Below are 17,547 nucleotides of genomic sequence, written 5' to 3' on the forward strand. Positions count from 1 at the left end.
TTAGTAAAACACATTTCAGTTCAGAGACGACGCAAAGTGTTTTACATGATTAACATACAGGAAAATAAATACAGAGTGAAAGCAAGTAGGAATAAAATGTAGAAAAAAAATAGAACATGTGAGAATAGAAAATAAAAGCAAATATTAAAAACAGTTGGACTACAAAGTTGAACTAATGATTTAAAGGAACTCAGGCTTTCAGCACTTTTTCAGTTTTCTGGAAGTTTGTTCCAGATCAGTGGAGCATAGGAACTAAATGCTGCTTCTCCATTTCTGGTTCTGGTTCTGGTTCTGCAGAGCAGGCTGGAGCCAGAAGACCTGAGTGGTCTGGAGGGTTGATGCCCTGATAACAAGTCTGTGATGTATTTAGGTGCTAAGCCATTCAGGGATTTAAGGCTTATAAGGGAAAGAAATTAATAATATTTACCTCCAAAACGTGTAAAACTTGCCGTGTCAGCAGCAGGCGACTCAAACCACATAAAGCTGAAGGTCAGAGGAGGAAGAGGTGAAGTGGACCTGAGATCGTTTCTCAGATCGTTTCCTGCTTTCTTCAGACGTTCCCAGTTTTTACAAAACTCAGAACAAAGAGCGTTCTCCTTGGCTGACGCATTGGAAACATGAAGTGTTTAGCTTCATGACTTTCTACAGCTTTAGCATAGAAACGTTTCCTCTGATAATAATTTCAGTTCAGAGGCTTCAGACGAATCTTCTCCTCAAACACAGACGGCTTTAAATCGGATTAATTACACAATTAAGACACAGAGTGTTCTGGAAATGTCTAATATCCTCTGGGTCTAGCTTTATATGGCTGCAGTTGCCACCAGGTGGCGCTGCAGCCCCCCCCCCCCTCCTCCTCTTCATCCTGTCCTTCCTCCTCCTCTCTCGTCAGACTCTGGTCCCCAGCGCCGCTCCTCCAGCACCTGCTGCTCCCCGCCTCCTTCCTCCCCTCTGTCGATCAGCCCTCCTCCTCCTCTCCCTCCCTCTCTCCCTCTGACGGCCCCCTCTCCGCCCCCCCCCCCCCCCCCCCCCCTCCTTGATGTTGTGCTTCCAGACGAGCTTTGAGGTGAAGTCTGCTTAGAGCCAACATGGTGGAGAGATCCTGAAACTGTTTCTGATCCTTTAATAAATGCGTTTCAGCCTGCAGGCTCACTGCTAAACAACTAAAATAAGTCACATTTTCATTTAAACTACAGGATCTGTCCTTGATTTAAACACGGCAGTTTAAACAATCTGCCCGTGGAAAAGGTTTAAAATAGGAACAACTCATCTCCATCTTCGTATTTCAAGTGCATTATATCTAATTATCTTATTTTAGGGGTAAAAATACCCCTGGTTTCATTGGCAGATAATCTTTTTTACCTGCTCAAATCAAGGATAAATACACTAATTTTAAGAAAAGTTAACTTCATTTTACATCCGTTTTTGCTGTTAATCTAGTTAGCCAGACCCGGACTGCAGGATTCAGCAGCAGGCGCCAGATTGTAGCGCCTTGACGTGTTTTTGAGGTTTTCAGCAGCTTGGCGCATCCTGATGCTTTCGTTTAGCTGCTTGAGGCGCTGTTGATGCACGGCTCCGCTGATGTTGGGACGGGGGTGTGTGTGTGTGTGGGGGGGGGGGGGTGGCATGTCCACAGCTCCTCCTGCTCCTCATAAAGATCAGGAGGAGTCTGCATGTTCCTCCTGATCGACCTCTGCGGCCCTCAGGCGGCTCGGCTGCTGACAGAACCAGCTCTACGTTCAGAGTGGAGGGAGGAGGCAGCATCATGGTGGGGGGGGGGTCATTTCAGAGGTTTTAGAGCAACAGCAGCTTCTCCACAGACGTCCATCATGTTTTACTAAGGAGGAGGAGGAGGAGAACTCTAATGTTCTCCAGCTCTGACCTGCAGGTGGCGCAGTTGCCTCTCAGGCTTCAGTTTCCTGTCTGTGACTCTGAGGTGACGAGCTGGAGGCAGGCGGGTTTACGGCGCTGTGACGCTGACGTAGCATCGGGGACGGAGGAGGCAGAGCAGCATCGGGCGGGGAGGGAGGGAGGGAGGGAGGAGGAGGAGGAGGAGGAGGAGGAGGCGGCGCTGCTCTGGCTCTGGCTCTGTGTGGCAGGTGGAAGTCGGCAGAGCGATGCTCGGTCGGCTGGAGCCTCAGCATGTCTGAGTCCTGGACGGTGCTCTCCAATTTCTCCCTGCCAGAGCGAAGCATGCTGCGGCGATCCGAGAGGTACGCCGCGTCTCCTCCTGCCTGTCTCCTCCTGCCTGTCTCCTCCTGCCTGTCTCCTCTCCTCCTGCGCGTCTCCTCTCCTCCTGCCTGTCTCCTCCTGCCTGTCTCCTCCTGCCTGTCTCCTCCTGCCTGTCTCCTCCTGCGTGTCTCCTCCTGCGCGTCTCCTCTCCTCCTGCCTGTCTCCTCCTGCCTGTCTCCTCCTGCCTGTCTCCTCCTGCCTGTCTCCTCCTGCGTGTCTCCTCCTGCCTGTCTCCTCCTGCCTGTCTCCTCCTGCGCGTCTCCTCTCCTCTCCTCCTGCCTGTCTCCTCCTGCCTGTCTCCTCCTGCCTGTCTCCTCCTGCCTGCCTCCTCCTGCCTGTCTCCTCCTGCCTGTCTCCTCCTGCCTGTCTCCTCCTGCCTGTCTCCTCCTGCCTGTCTCCCCCTGCCTGTCTCCTCCTGCCTGTCTCCTCTCTCTCTCTCTCCTGCTGGGCAGCAGCAGCTCCAGCCTCCAGTCGGCTGATCAGGGCGGTGATGTTTGCTGCGGAGTCGCCTTTAACCACCATTTTCTCAGCTTCTCCTGCTGCTGCGCGGCTGCACCTCCCTCTGATGAGCGCCGTGCACCTCCCTCGCTGACCCGTCTCCTCCTCCCTGCTGGAGGCAGAACCGGTTCTGAGAGGAAGCGGGCAGAACCAGAGCGGCTGCTGCCGTCTCTGCAGCACATATTCCTGCTCTGCCTCCATAAAGAGGCAGGAGATCTGTTTTATTTAAATATTACTTAATTAAACTAGCCTTTTAATTTGGTTATGTGGAGAATATTTATTAATTTATAAAAGTCAGGCGCCACTAATCATTCCTAAGAATAAATATCCTCATGTATTCAGGCTGAACCTCAGCAGCCCCTCTTCAACAGGGGAAAGACAGGAGAACATGCCGTCCTGCTCAGGCAGCGGCTGCATGATGACGCCTCCTGGCCTGCAGGTGAGGAGGAGGAGGTGAGGATGAGGAGGAGGAACATCTCCTTCATCTCTGGTGTTCAGGGCAGCATCGCTTTGGACCAAAGGCACCAGAACCCTTAAAGTTTTCAGAACTTAGTGACTTCGCTGCAGCAAAAGGTGGATTTCTCTCATTGGTTCTGACCCATTTCTAGCAGGATCTGATCACTGATGGGTTCTCAAGATGCAAAGATCCCAAGGAACGTTATTTTTCTATAACTGGGTCTGAACTGGGATTATTCTAGCTTGATTCATTAATTTTCCTGCCTGTATTGTGTCTATGAATGTTGTAAATGATTTAGTCTTTATGTTGCCAAGCGTTGGTTCTTATGTTTCTGATGAAGTCTGAAACACTCAGGAAGAATAATAATGGTTCTGTATAAAGCAGTAAAATAATCAGTTTTATTTGTATAAAGCAGTAAAATAATCAGTTTTATTAGTATAAAGCAGTAAAATAATCAGTTTTATTAGTATAAAGCAGTAAAATAATCAGTTTTATCAGTATAACGCAGTAAAATAATCAGTTTTATTAGTATAAATCAGTAATATAATCAGTTTTATCAGTATAACGCAGTAAAATAATCAGTTTTATTAGTATAAAGCAGTAAAATAATCAGTTTTATTAGTATAAATCAGTAATATAATCAGTTTTATCAGTATAACGCAGTAAAATAATCAGTTTTATTAGTATAAATCAGTAATATAATCAGTTTTATCAGTGTAAAGCAGTAAAATAATCAGTTTTATTAGTATAAAGCAGTAAAATAATCAGTTTTATTAGTATCAGAGACGAGCTTTAGTCTCAGTGACCAGATCTGCTGCTGGACCTCCTGACGCTGGAGCGTTTTCCTCCATGAAGGTGTTTTATCTTCATCCTGAGCTGCTGGATATTAGCTGGGCTGCAGATCTCCTCCTCCTCCTCTTCCTCCTCCTCCTCCTCCTCCTCCTCCTCCTCCTCCTCTGTGTGTGACGCTCCTCACCGTTTTAACCTGGCTGCTGCTGGCACACATGTTGGCATCACTGTGAGGACCTTCCATTGACCTCCATTTGCTTGCTTTCTGTGGCCTGACCCTGAACCCAGCATCTTTATCTTCTGCTTTGGAGGCGGAGCCTAAGACACAGAAATGGAGACTGAGCACAGAGCAGGCCAGAAGAAACACGGCCATAAAAGACATTTATGCACCAGAAATGACCTGATGAAGACACAGAGAGGTGGAAACGCTTCGTCTCCGTTTGTTCCCTCTTCTTCTTGGTCTCCTGCCTGACTGCAGGAAGCCAGAGATCTGTTAAACCTGCCTGACCCGTCATTTAGCCATCTCTACACAGAACCTCATAAACTGCCTTTGTGCGGTTCTCAGTGAGGTTTAGTAATTAATCTGGAAGTCTGATGTCTCTTAGAGAAGAGGCGTCTGGCCCTGCAGAGCACAGGATGAAGGAGACGCTGCGGGACGTCTTTAGTAGCCAGACTTCATCCTTTATCGACAAAACGGTCGCATGAAGCGACAGTGGAGAGGAAAACTCCCCTTTAACAGGAAGGAGAACCTGCAGCAGAACCAGAACCGGGCTCAGTGTGAACTCTCCAGCAGATGTTCTAACCTGGAACCCATCAGGGAGCGACGCAGCAGAAACGATCGCCCATCCAGGCGTGTTGGTCCTGTCAGAACCAGCTGCGTGATTACAGCCTGCAGACCTGACGCCCAATTAACAGAACACACACACTGTTTGTGGGCCGAGGCCTGCTGGTGCCGTCAGAACCTGTCAGCAGCCTTCATGCTCCTTTAGAAAAGTACTAATTTACTCTGCGAGGCGCCGAGTAGCTGTGAAATGATCCGCTTTTAATGCCGTTGTCCATCTGGTAGATAAACGTGTTGCTTTAGATCAGCATGATGCCCGGAGGCTGCCGCTTCCGTCTCAGAACCAAACAGGTCCGACCTGTTCAGAGGTTTCCTCAGAACCAGCCTGTATCTCAGCAGATGTAACTAAATGTGCAGGACTCACATTTTAAATGGTCAGAAACTCTAAGCTGAGATCTGCAGCAGATTCAGACATTTTCCTGGCAGAACCAGATGTTTCTGTTTCCAGCTGTGTCTGAATTTATCTCTTAATAAGTCGGACCTTTGCCCCGGTTTGGCTGCTTAGAATCAGTTCTGTTCCTATTCGTTGGTCACAGTGAAGTTACTGGAACTTGTTCAGTCAAACGATGAGTGTTTGATTGTTTTCATGAGCTTTTAGTTTTTAACACAACGTCTCTGTGATAAAAATCCTCTTTCAGGACATAAAGGAATCAATTCCTGGTATGTTCTGTGGAAATGTAAGTTTGTCCCTCCTGAGCTTCCGTAAATAAAAGATTGTTAATAAAGGAGGTCACATTTTCTCCTTGGCATCTTTTGACAAAAAGCAGTAATTGTCCTGTCTGGGTTGCCGTAGCCGTGGCGCAGATCTGACCATCAGGAAGCAGCTGATCTGGGCTCTGCTGCTTCTGTCTTTGATCGTCCGGCTCGCTAACGTTGCCACCAGTCAGAGCGGCGCTGGATGTCCTGCAGCGCCTCCTGCTGGTGTCGGTGAGGCGCTGCAGGACATCCAGCAGCCGTCAGAGCGGCGCTGGATGTCCTGCAGCGCCTCCTGCTGGTGTCGGTGAGGCGCTGCAGGCGGGGACGAGTTCTGACGCCTGTCTGAGTCACATTTAGCACAAAGCAGCAGTTCTGTGCGGCTCGTTGCAACCTTCCCACAGCCGTGTTGGGCTCAGAGGTCCGTTTGGGTCAGAACCGCTAACCTGCATCTGTCTGTGTCCACAGCTGTCGAGCGAGCAACAGGAAGAGTTTGATTGTGACGTCCAGCACCTCCCCCACTCTTCCTCGGCCGCACTCGCCTCTGCACGGACACACAGGTAACTCCTCCTCCTCCTCCTCCTCCTCCTCCTCCTTGGACTCAGCGGTACCAGCAGGGGGAGGTGCTGTAGCACCCCCTGCTGGTACTTGCCGGGTTGGTACCAGCAGGGGGCGCTGTAGAAACTTCCCAGGGATGGCGGCCGGCGCTGTGTCGTTGCTTTAGTCTGCTCCGGCCCTTCAGAGAGTTCAGAGAGCACGCATTCTTCTTTTCTTTATTTGAAAATAGGCCATTAAGCATAAAATGCATAAAATGTCCAGCGCTGCACTTAAAATATGTTTAGAATGTTTTGATAATTATCAATATGGATAAATATGATTTCCATTTTATCAATCTGCTTTTTTTTTACATCATCCGGCCCTATGAGCCTGAACAGAGTCTGTCCTCCTCATTATTAGATTAATATGATTAATATACAGCTTTAGCTTCTTTCTCCCTTCCTAGTTGTTCTCCTCTATTCACGTTTTTCCCTTAATAACACAGGAGTCAAAGGAAGAAATGAATTTATTATTGTCTTTCTGATGAAGGTAGCTACCATGGCTGCATGTCTCTGTGTTTTAAAAGCGGGACGCTCCGTGTTTTCATGAATTTTGCCAGTAATTGTTCTGCAGTAAAGAGGATTTAAGAAGCTCCTTCGCTTCCTCTTCACATTACAACGGTGCATTTTCATCTGCCTCCTGTTTTCCCTGCTGCTGCATGAGGAACACTAAAAGCCAGCGTATGTTTTACTAACAGAGTCACTGTGTTCAGCCATGGAGACGTTCTGAGCCGGTTGGCCTGAAACTTTGGGCTCATAGCGTTAGCGGCGCTACCCGACGGCAGCGGCTCCTTCCTGTGTTTTTATGGCGGCGCGTTAAGCCGATAAATCGGTGGATTTAGGTTTTAACCAGCGCTCCATGGTTAATAGCGCTGAGTCTCTGCAGGTAGGCTAGCAAAGAGGTAATCTGAGCGCGCTCAGTGCTTCTATTCACTTTAGTTTGTGACTTTGATCCAAATGATGGCGTTATTTACCGATGTTACGAAATGCAGGAACGTCCTACATCACTACCAGCTAGATGTGAGGGAATCAGTGATATAATCTGAATTTCTGGCCCTGCCTGGAAAATGCTGCTCCCAGGTGTGATGGCTGGATAGAAGAACAACACGTCTAATTAATAACGGCTTAATTAATGTCTGTCTTGTTGGTACTGATGGAGCGTGTACCCTGGTATCTGTGGGCTGAAGCCTGCAGGCTGTAGCTTCACTGCAGGCTGTAGCTTCACTGCAGGCTGTAGCTTCACTGCAGGCTGCGCTGGTCGGCCTCCAGCCGGAGCGCCGACGCCTGAACCCCCACAGGGAGACGCCACGACTGGAGCTTCAGGTTAGGGAGAAGAAAGCCGCTGTAAAGCTGGACGTTCTGCCAGGACAGACGGGTTCTGGACACGGCTGACGGCGTGAAGGAGCAGAACACGCCTCCGTCCCACGGATGGAGAGACGATGACGGATGGAGAGACGGAGAGAGGAGGGGAACAAAGGATGAGGGAGGGAGATAAACGAAGCAGCTTTTAACGGAAGCTGTAAATAGTTATGGGCCTGGTTCTGAAAATATCCAGGCTAGCCCTGAGGGTTCTGAGGGTTCTGCATCCTTCTGGACTGGAGCGAGCTGGAACCGGCTAAAAGAACTTTACCTGACAGGGTGATGATGTCATCGTCTAGAGCCTAAATGATGGGACAGGTGATTCTGGTAAATAGAACCTGACGGTTCGGTTCTCTGGCGTCTGATGACGCCCCCATTATTGCTGGGTTCTGCTGGGTTCTGCTGGAGCAGAACCCCTGCAGGGAGCAGGTATGACTTCAGCATCCGTCTGGTAGGCAGGAGTTGTTCTCTGTTCTGCACAACTAGGTCACTGTCACTCCACTTCTAACGAGTCTAAAAATATAAAACGGCACGTTTGCTATAAATACACTTCCTGCAGAAAACGCAGGTTACAGTCAAGATGGTGATCTGTTCATTTAGCTCTAGATTTATGGAGTCAGTTCACTGATAAATGCTTTAAGCTCCTTAAAAAACAACACGGAATAAAAAAAATTACATTCAATAATTAAATGCATAAAACTCCCTCATTTTAACACAATTCACCCCTAGTTTCTGAAAGAAAATCTTGACTCTTCACTACATGAATGTAGAATAATTTCCAAAACAAATACTTTTGCTTCTTTTTAAATGTAACAATTATGCAGAAATGTTGCAGTTTTTGAAAGCCGGCCAAGTTTTACATTAAAGCCGCTCTCGCCGCAGTTAATTGTTTCCCCCCTCATTTAATTTTTATATATATATATATATATATATATATATATGTATATGTGTATATGTATATGTGTGTATATATATATATATATATATATATATATGTATATATATATGTATATGTATATATATATGTATATGTATATATATATGTATATGTATATATATGTATGTATATATATATATGTATATGTATATATATGTATGTATATATATATATTCTATGTATATTTATATGTATATATATCTATGTATGATATGTATATGTATATAATATTGTATGTATATATCTATGTATAGTCTATATATGTATGTATGTATATATCTATGTATGTATATGGTATATGTATGTATATGTTTGTATATCTATATATATGTATATGTATATATATATATGTATGTCTATGTATATCTATTATATGTCTATGATATAATATGAATGTATATGTTTATATATATATGGTATGTATATGTATAATATATATATATATCCATGTATAGGTATGTGTGTGTGTGTTTTCTACATAGAGTGAAATATTTTGTCTGGGTTTCTTAATCTTGATGATTACAGAAGATAAAAACCCAAAATTCAGAGTTGAATGAAATCAGAATATTACTTCAGATCAATAAAAAATGAAAATTTAAACAGAAACATCAGGATTCTGAAAAGTTCTGTTCAATGGGTTTAGATTGACGATCCTCTCAATGCTGCAGTTCTTCCTGGTACTTTTACTGCCAGACTTTTTCCTTCCACCCAACTTTCTGTGAATGTGCTTGGATACAGCAGGCGACTGGAGGTAATCAGCTGCTCAGGAGACACCAGGAGTCTCCAGTCAGGAACCTTTTCACCTTGTTCTAATGTTCTGTCACCAAAAACCATCAGAACCACCAGAATAAAGGCTGGACATGAGTTTCAGGTTCTGAGATGCCGTTCTGGTGTTTTCAGCTCCAGTTGCAGGTTAAATGCAGATTTCATAGGAAGGTATAAAGATGCGATGATAATATAAATAAAGATGATTCTAATGGGGCAGGAATCAAGAACAGGTTCTGCGTGCTGAGAACCAACAGTTCTCATTCAGGTTCCTCTGGGTTGAACCTGATCAGGAAGCAGAACCCCAGACAGAAATGTTCTGGGAGAACTCTGGGAGAACCATCCGGACCTCGTTATCCACCTCTTCTCCCTCCTCTCTGTCTTCCAGGCACCAGCCCACTGGACAGCCCTCGCAACTTCTCCCCCAACACCGCCGCACACTTCTCCTTCGTTCCTGCACGCAGGTGAGAGCTCCACGCTACCCGCCGCTCTGTCCCCGAGGCAGCGGGTCGGTCCCGGTTCGAGGCAGCGGGTCGGTCCCGGTTCGAGGCAGCGGGTCGGTCCCGGTTCGAGGCAGCGGGTCGGTCCCGGTTCTGCTCGCTGCAGGGCGCCGCTCAGACGCGTTAGGATGAGGTTTCAGGCCCAGAGAGCTGAAGCTGCAGGCTGGAGTTAAAGCAAACCGCCTCAGAAGGTCAGGCTCAGCCAATCAGGTGCAGCAGTGGGCAGGAAGTCCTCTGCTGACCTCTGCTGCTCACGTCTGGGACGACAGCGACACCTTGTGGTGGAGCTCGGTATGACGGACAGCAGAAACCCTGGAGCGTGATTCTTTTGTCACAGAGATGCAGTGAATTGATCAGGCAGTGAATGGTGACCCAGAATGCTTCAGCTGCAGGAGCGCCTTGGTCTGATGGTCTGATGAGTAACCGGGGCTGACGATGAGCCGTTGAGCTGCAGACTCTGATAAAAACATGTCTTGTTCTCCTCACAGCCACGGACACAGAGCCGACAGGTAACCACCCTCTGCTGCCGCCGCCGTCCCTGCATGGCTCCGCCCCCTCGCTCTCAGACACCTTTCCAGCTCATTAACCTTTCAGCCCTGCTTACAGCACACATCCAGCCTGCAGGTTCTGCTTCTGGCTCCTCTGCATCCCAGAATGAACTAAACGTGCTGCAGCGCTTCCACATTCACACCCTGAAGGCTCCGGGGTCCCGGGTTCAAATCCCAGCCTGGGCTCTGTCTGCACGTTCTCCCTGTGCATGGCTGGGTCCTCTCTGGGTACTCCGGCTCCCTCCCACCGTCCAGAAACAGGGCTGCTGAATGAACCGGCTCCGTCCTGCATGGTTGTGTCTCTGTGACCCATCAGGTGACCCATCAGGTGACCATCCTGGCTGGATGACAGGAAGTGGGTCAGAGCTGATGTTCCTGTCACTACCCGATCCGTACCATCAGCTCATCTGCGCAAACAGAATAACTTCCGGGTTTCCTAAATAAAATAATGTAATTATGGCTCTGAAAATACTTATTTCTATACTTTAAATCATTAAAAAATGCTAAACTATGTTGTAAATAAAATATGGAAGACTTTTCTGGAAGAAATTGATGCGTTTTACATTCTCTCCATTGTATTGCTTGATGTCATCATTGGATATGCTCAGAAGTCCGGGAAGATATCATTGCATAATGTTTATCTGTATTGTCTGAATGCACTCTGTTAGTTTTATTCCTTGTTCAAACAGGACTGGAAAAAATATTTCATCCTTAATTATACGGTAAATTTCGTTTATACAAATAATCTTGTTCTAAACATTTATTTTATTAGAAAGTTAAAATAATCGATTGAGAAATTGGCGCCCTCTGGTGGACACATCATAAACTAGAGAAGACCTCGTCATTATAGTAGCCGCATTATTTTTATTTATTTTTTTTACAAAAACGAACAGGGAATAGAACAAAGAACACACACAAAGCGAAGGCATATCTTATTAAAATAAATGTATTAAGCACAAAATACATACATAGACAAATCAAATAAATGATAAAAAAACTTCAAAAAACTTCAAAATGAAATATGATTCTATACTCCTATATGTGTTTATAGCTGGGGGTTTATGTACTTTAAGAAATGGTTTATATATTTTTATTTCCCTAACCACAACTGGGAAACATTTTTGCTATTAAAAAAACAAAAAACAATGTATTTTTTTATGTATTTCTGTTGTTTATTTTTTAGAATATGCAATATTGCTGCAAATACAAAGATATACAAAAAGAAACCCCTGCCTCGAAAAAATACAAAAGAATAAAAAAGTAAGAAAAACAAAATATTTCCGACCGGAAGTTATTCTGTTCGCGCACGCGCAAATGAGCTGATGGTACGGATCGGGTAGTGATGTTCCCGCCTCCTATCCAGACCTGCAGGTGTTTCTGGGTCTGATGCCTAAAGAACCAGGTTTCTGTTCTCTCTGCAACACAAAGCTCCCTAAAAACCTCCTGCAGAGGTTCTGTAGAGGTTCTGCAGAGGTTCTGCAGAACCCGTCAGACCGGCCAGTGCTCGGCTCTTAGTGGAGGGTTTCCATGACAGGAACGTTAGGAAACATGGAGGCCAGCGGGTGTGTGAGGGCTGGATGGACCTCTCCGTGTCTGCAGAGCCTCAGAGGAAGCGTCTGCCCCTCTGACTGCCCTGCCCCCACCTGTTTCTGCTTTCTGTGACGCAGTGAATGCTGTTTCTGATCCTGACTGTCTGGTTGATGTTGCTTCCAGGACTGATGGCAGACGCTGGTCTCTGGCCTCGCTGCCCTCCTCCGGGTACGGCACCAACACCCCCAGCTCCACTGTCTCGGTAAGTCTCTCCGTTTCCTCTCCTCTGCTTTTTCATTTCATTTATGTTCCCTGTTCATCGTGCCTGAAGGTGTCGGTCGTTTATCTGAAGCGGCTCGATGGTTGATGGCGACATAAAGCGGTCAGTCAAGTCTGTAGAAAACGCCTGGATCAACACGAGCTAACGCTAGCCGTCATTAGCTTGGTGCGCTACGGTACCGGCTAACGTGCTGCGGCCCTCCTTCAAGCTGCACATCAGGCAACGTTCCTCACGCTTCCAGCTGTTACGGCTCAACGTTCCGCCAGGATCATCCTGGGGGAACCTGAAACGGCTGGATTAGCTCCTCAGTTCTCTGAAGCCCAGGCCACGTTTTCACAACCTTAAGACTAAAAGCAGCTCTTAGCGGCGCTATTTTAGGATCTGAGAATTTCTCTAATTATAAGACTTGTCCTAGAATTTTACCTCAGTGAGATAAAAGTTATTCACAAAGCATCTCAGGCCTCGAGAGCTGCTGGAGTGATAACGTTAGGAGAGGAGGACTTTTAGTGAGGCTCAGCTGATTGGCTGATCCACCACCTGAACAGAGAGAGCTGATTGGCTGATCCACCACCTGAGGAAATGAGCACAAAAACGTCTTTAACAATCAGACAATTATAATATTTAGATAAGATAAGGTTATTAGAGCACATGTGTCAAACCAGAGGCCTGCGGGCCGAATCCGGCCCATCAAGGCCGTTTATCCGGCCCTTAACAGCCAAAAAGGCACATCATGTCATAAAGTAGAGACATAAATCATTTTAAAGTGCATAAAGTGGCTAAAACTGAGCCTCCTCTAGTGAATGTTGATTATTTTAACAGTGTAGTAACAGCATCCTGCCACTAGATGTCAGCTTTTCCCACAACACATTAAAACAACCCAGAAAGAGAAGAAGTGATGCAGAATGATGAGTTTAAAGTTTAGCTCACACCAATATCAACTTTTTATGCAGATAAACTGTATAATTGGGCCTAAGGTGCTACTTTTACGTTACTGTGCATTTTTTATACTTCTCTGTGAACTGAAATGAAAATCTAAAGTATCATCTATCAGGAGCAGCCGGCCCTTTAAATGACTCCATGATGCCAAAGTGGCCCCACGTAGAAATGAGTCTGACTCCCGGCTGTAAAGGGAAATTAGTTTCAGAGGCCCGTCAGGTTAAAGGCGGCTCTAGTAACGTAATTAAATAATAGTAAAAATATTAGATAATCATCAGGGTTCCCTCCAGAACACGTGTTAATCCTGGCAGTAGGTTGTGGGAACCCTGATCATGAGTGTAGCAAAGCAGCCTTAAACGTTTATGAAATAATGTCTGCTGTAGTGGACAGAAAACACCAAACAGTCGTTAACTCATCAGTAAGGAAATATCATCGTTTTATGTCTAATCAGCATTATTTCACCTAGAATAACTTTTATATTAACGAGGTTAAAGATTTGTCCTAAAATAACTCCACTAAGAGCTTTTAGTCAGCGCTGCTTTGTAAATACGGGTCCAGATGAGGTTTATTGTTAAACTATTTTATCCAGCTAACCGGTTCCTTTTCCTGTCCTGGAACCGTTAACAGCTGCAGGACGTTCTCTGGTTCCTGCTACTGAACTGCAGAGAGGGTGGGAGGTTCTTTAAAGGTTCTCCAGCTGGAGCGGGTTCTCTGATCTCTAACAGGCCGGGTGGGAACCGGACTTCCCCAGGTGACCCGTGTGTGATGGTCCAGCAGCCCTGGTACCGTCTCTCCGGTTCCGTCCCGGTCCTGTTAGACTTGTTAGACTTGATTTGTTCTGGTTCCGGTCCGATCTCACGTCGGTTCTTTCTGCTTTTATGCCGGTGTAACTGGGTTTTGCTCTTTTTGCAGCCTAAAGTTCTGCTGGTCTGTTTCCTTTAATCTGGACCTCTCTGAGTCTCACCCTCTGGGTTTTCTGGGCCGGTTCTGGTCTCGGTTTGGTAGATAGCTGGTTCTGCTGGTTCTGACCCGGTCTAAGCAGCATTTTCACGTTCTCGTGTTTTTAGCTCTGATCTGGGCTCTCCTGCTGGAGCCGCAGCCCGGAGCGAAGGACGCGTTCGTTAGCCGGTGACCGCCCTGGCTTCTTCTTCTGTGGTTCTAAAAGGCGCGGGCCCCGCCGTGCGCCCCCCCCCACCCCCCGGGCTGCAGCAGCTGCTGGTTGTAATCTGTGCTCCTCTGTGCTCCTCCTCTCACAGTCCTCCTGTTCATCTCAGGAGAAGCTCCACCAGCTGCCCTTCCAGCCCACGCCAGACGAGCTGCACTTCCTCACCAAGCACTTCAGCTCCGAGAGCGTTACCGACGACGACGGCCGCCGCTCCCCCGCCATGAGACCGCGCTCCCGCAGCCTCAGGTAGGCCCGCCCACCCGGCCCGGCCCGGCCAGAACCGGCACCGTTCTGCTGCCCTCCTCTGGTGGCTCTGTGAGCTTCAGCTAAAGTTCTGGACCGGACCTGCAGTCGGGCCCAGTCCGGTTCCGTTAGTCCGGTCCGACGCTTCCAGAACTCCTGAACGTCATTCTGTGGCGGTTCCCCCACTTTGGACCAGAAGCGCTGACGTGGCTTCTGCTGGATCTCGGGACAGAACCAGAACCGGTGTGGCCCATGTCGGACTTTTCCTGTTGTTAGCTGTGAGTGTTGGAGGGAACCGTAACAGAACCTCCTGCCTGGAGGCTGCTTTAAAGTTCTGGACCGAGCCGGACTCCAGGGCTTTAGTCCTCATGTTCTGCCTCCGGCCCGTTAAAGGGAGCAGAGAGGTCCGAGCTGATCCTGTCCTCCAGAACCTGATCTGATCCGGGTCCAGATGGAGGTTCTGGTGCAGCAGCAGCTCCTGAGTCTCTGGAAGGGAAACGGAGAACGTTCAGAAAGAGACCGATAAAAGAACCGAAGAACCGCGTCCAGGAGGCCCTGGTTCTGCTGAAGGTTCTCCTCCTTTTCCTCCTCCTCCTCCTCTTCCTCTCAGCTTCCTGTCACGCTCAGTGAAGCATCACAGTCACCCCCCCCCTCCCTCTGATTTACTTCAATTACCGCCTCCACCAATCAGGTCGCTGCAGCGCCGCCTCCATGAATAAACCGACACCATGTTGGTCTTCCTGCCGCAGGTAGAACCGGGCCGCCGGCTCCACGTTGGAATAAAAACCTTTTTGCTGCAGAAACACGGCCGTCTTGTAACGAGTCTTTAAAAATGAATAATTTATTCATTATTTTGTCTAAAGACGGATCAGCTCGGCTCATTTTAATAACGCCGCTGAACGGCAGACATGAGGAGGAATTAACAGACGTAACGACAACGCCGCTGAATCCATCCAGCAGCTCTGGGTTTGATTGCTTTTCCTGCCTGGCAGACATGAGGAGCTCCTTTGTCTCCTCAGAATCCGCTTGGTTCTGATCCGGCTCGGGTCCAGCAGCTCCTGCATGGATCGGAGAAACATCCAAACACTGCCTGGAGTAGAAATCTCTCCCTCTCTGGGGAGAGAGAGGAGGAGGGGGGGGGGGTGTCTGCGTTTAAGCCGTCCCTCAGCGAGCCGCCTCACTGATGGGGCCACAGGGACCCATAGTGACAGACAGTATTGAACCAGCAACCTTTGTGTAATACTAGCCCCCAGATCGTTAGCAGCTATTATTATTATTATTATTATTATTATTATTATTATTATTATTAAATGAAACAAGTTATTTGTTTATTTTATAGCCAAAATTAATCCACAGAAACATTAATGGTACACTATATTTTATTGTTTCTATCTTTTATTCATGATATTGTAGTGTTTTATTTATTGCATTAATTTATAGTTCTTTTTTGCACTAGTCATTATTTCGTGCAATTATCAATGATTGGATTTTGTTATTTGCATCATATTCTTGTAAATCGGCTGCTGTCTTTCCTCTATTTAACTTAATGCGTTTCTTTTTTTAATGTAATGTATGTTTTTCACCTGAATATTATCAGGTGATAATTGGGCAGTTTTCCTTCTCTTTTTCTTTAGAACATAAATTTAAATTAGCCGTTTTATTTAATTACTTAATCTAGTGTGTAGCTGTGGGTCAATAAAGGTATTTCTATTCTATTCTATTTGATTATTTCTTTAAGTTTTGTTTATTATTTAATTTTTGCCTAAAATTCTATTAAATGTTTTTGTTTTAATTCATTCATTCATTTTATTGGTTTCATTATTCTATTGAGTTTAATATTATATTTTATTTGGTTTTATGGGTTGTTTTTGGTTATTCTGATACATGAAAACAAAGAGTTACCTGCTGATAGGATGACAAACTGCATGACGTTCTCTGCCAGCATCTCGTTAAGCAGGTAATTGGAGTCTGAGCCGCTGATGGATGACTTACAGCATTACCTCATCGCTCCAGGTCACATGATCTGTGTGTGTGTGGGGGGGGGGGGGGGGGGGGGACTCATCCTGAAGCATAAAATCACCTAATTTCTCTTTATTTCGATTTTTAACTGTTCGTATTCAGGCAGCAGATATTCTATAGATATCTGACCTTTAAGTAGCGGCACTAAGGCAAAAACGGGTTTTATTGTGGCTCAGATTTTATCTGAAACTTTCTTTTGTTTGGTTGCTCAGAGGTTTTATGTTCTGATGAACCTGACATGATGTCACATTTTCATGCAGAATATTTTCTGGGATCTAGATTTTCAAAACCAGTTGAATGTCGCAGCGGTTCTTGGACTAATAGAAACATAAACAGAAATTCCAAAGTCAGCTTCCATCAGATCCTCCAGGTTGGTGAGAAAGTTTCCTCTCTAAGGAAACCCAGCAGGTTGCATCAAGTCTCTCCAAGCAGCATTCACTCCTCCTGAAAGAGCGTAGAGCCACAGTGGACAGTCGTCTGCATTGTTGATGGCTTTGCAGCAATCCCTCATACTGAGCATGCATGAAGCGACAGTGGAGAGGAAAACTCCCCTTTAACAGGGAGGAGAACCTCCAGCAGAACCAGAACCAGGCTCAGTGTGAACGCTCATCTGCCTCCACCCACTGGGGCTTAGAGAAGACAGAGCAGAGACACAGAAAGCTCAGAAGCTCACATTGACCCAGGAGTACTTTCTATGTTAGAGAAGACAGAGCAGAGACACAGAAAGCACAGAAGCTCACATTGACCCAGGAGTACTTTCTATGTTAGAGAAGACAGAGCAGAGACATAGAAAGCTCAGAAGCTCACATTGACCCAGGAGTACTTTCTATGTTAGAGAAGACAGAGCAGAGACACAGAAAGCTCAGAAGCTCACATTGACCCAGGAGTACTTTCTGTGGTAGATGGTGATAGCTAAAGGATCTGCCTCCCCTGATGATGTCACAGCTAACAGAACACCAGACCAGGTGTACCTTCTATGAAGAGAAAAATGACAGAGAACAAAAGTTAAAAGCTGAAATAACAAGAAACAATGCAAAACTGGAGAGCAGTAGGAGAAATCAGCAGAGTGAGAGAAATAGACCCTGATGTCCTCCAGCAGCCTAAGCCTATAGCAGCATAACTATAGAGGTAGCTCAGAGTAACATGAGCCACTCTGACTAGA

The 17,547-nt window shown here is 46.4% G+C and overlaps 1 protein-coding gene across 12 annotated transcripts in view; it reads left to right on the forward strand.

Annotated features, from left to right (window-relative positions):
* Positions 1-17,547, forward strand: part of mast2 (microtubule associated serine/threonine kinase 2) — an 80,307-nt gene that overhangs the window by 46,985 nt on the left and 15,775 nt on the right. For 5 of the 12 annotated variants that reach the window (XM_036131819.1, XM_036131820.1, XM_036131824.1 and 2 more), the window contains 5 exons: positions 5,976-6,067; positions 9,553-9,628; positions 10,153-10,173; positions 11,926-12,004; positions 14,215-14,369. In XM_036131819.1, the coding sequence (XP_035987712.1) occupies positions 5,976-6,067; positions 9,553-9,628; positions 10,153-10,173; positions 11,926-12,004; positions 14,215-14,369 (423 nt within the window). Of the gene's footprint in view, positions 1-2,099; positions 2,211-5,975; positions 6,068-9,552; positions 9,629-10,152; positions 10,174-11,925; positions 12,005-14,214; positions 14,370-17,547 lie in introns of those variants that run through there. The other 7 variants (XM_036131822.1, XM_036131829.1, XM_036131826.1 and 4 more) reach the window with 6 other exon arrangements.

Source organism: Fundulus heteroclitus, unplaced genomic scaffold (assembly GCF_011125445.2).
Source record: "Fundulus heteroclitus isolate FHET01 unplaced genomic scaffold, MU-UCD_Fhet_4.1 scaffold_46, whole genome shotgun sequence".
Classification (NCBI taxonomy): domain Eukaryota; kingdom Metazoa; phylum Chordata; class Actinopteri; order Cyprinodontiformes; family Fundulidae; genus Fundulus; species Fundulus heteroclitus.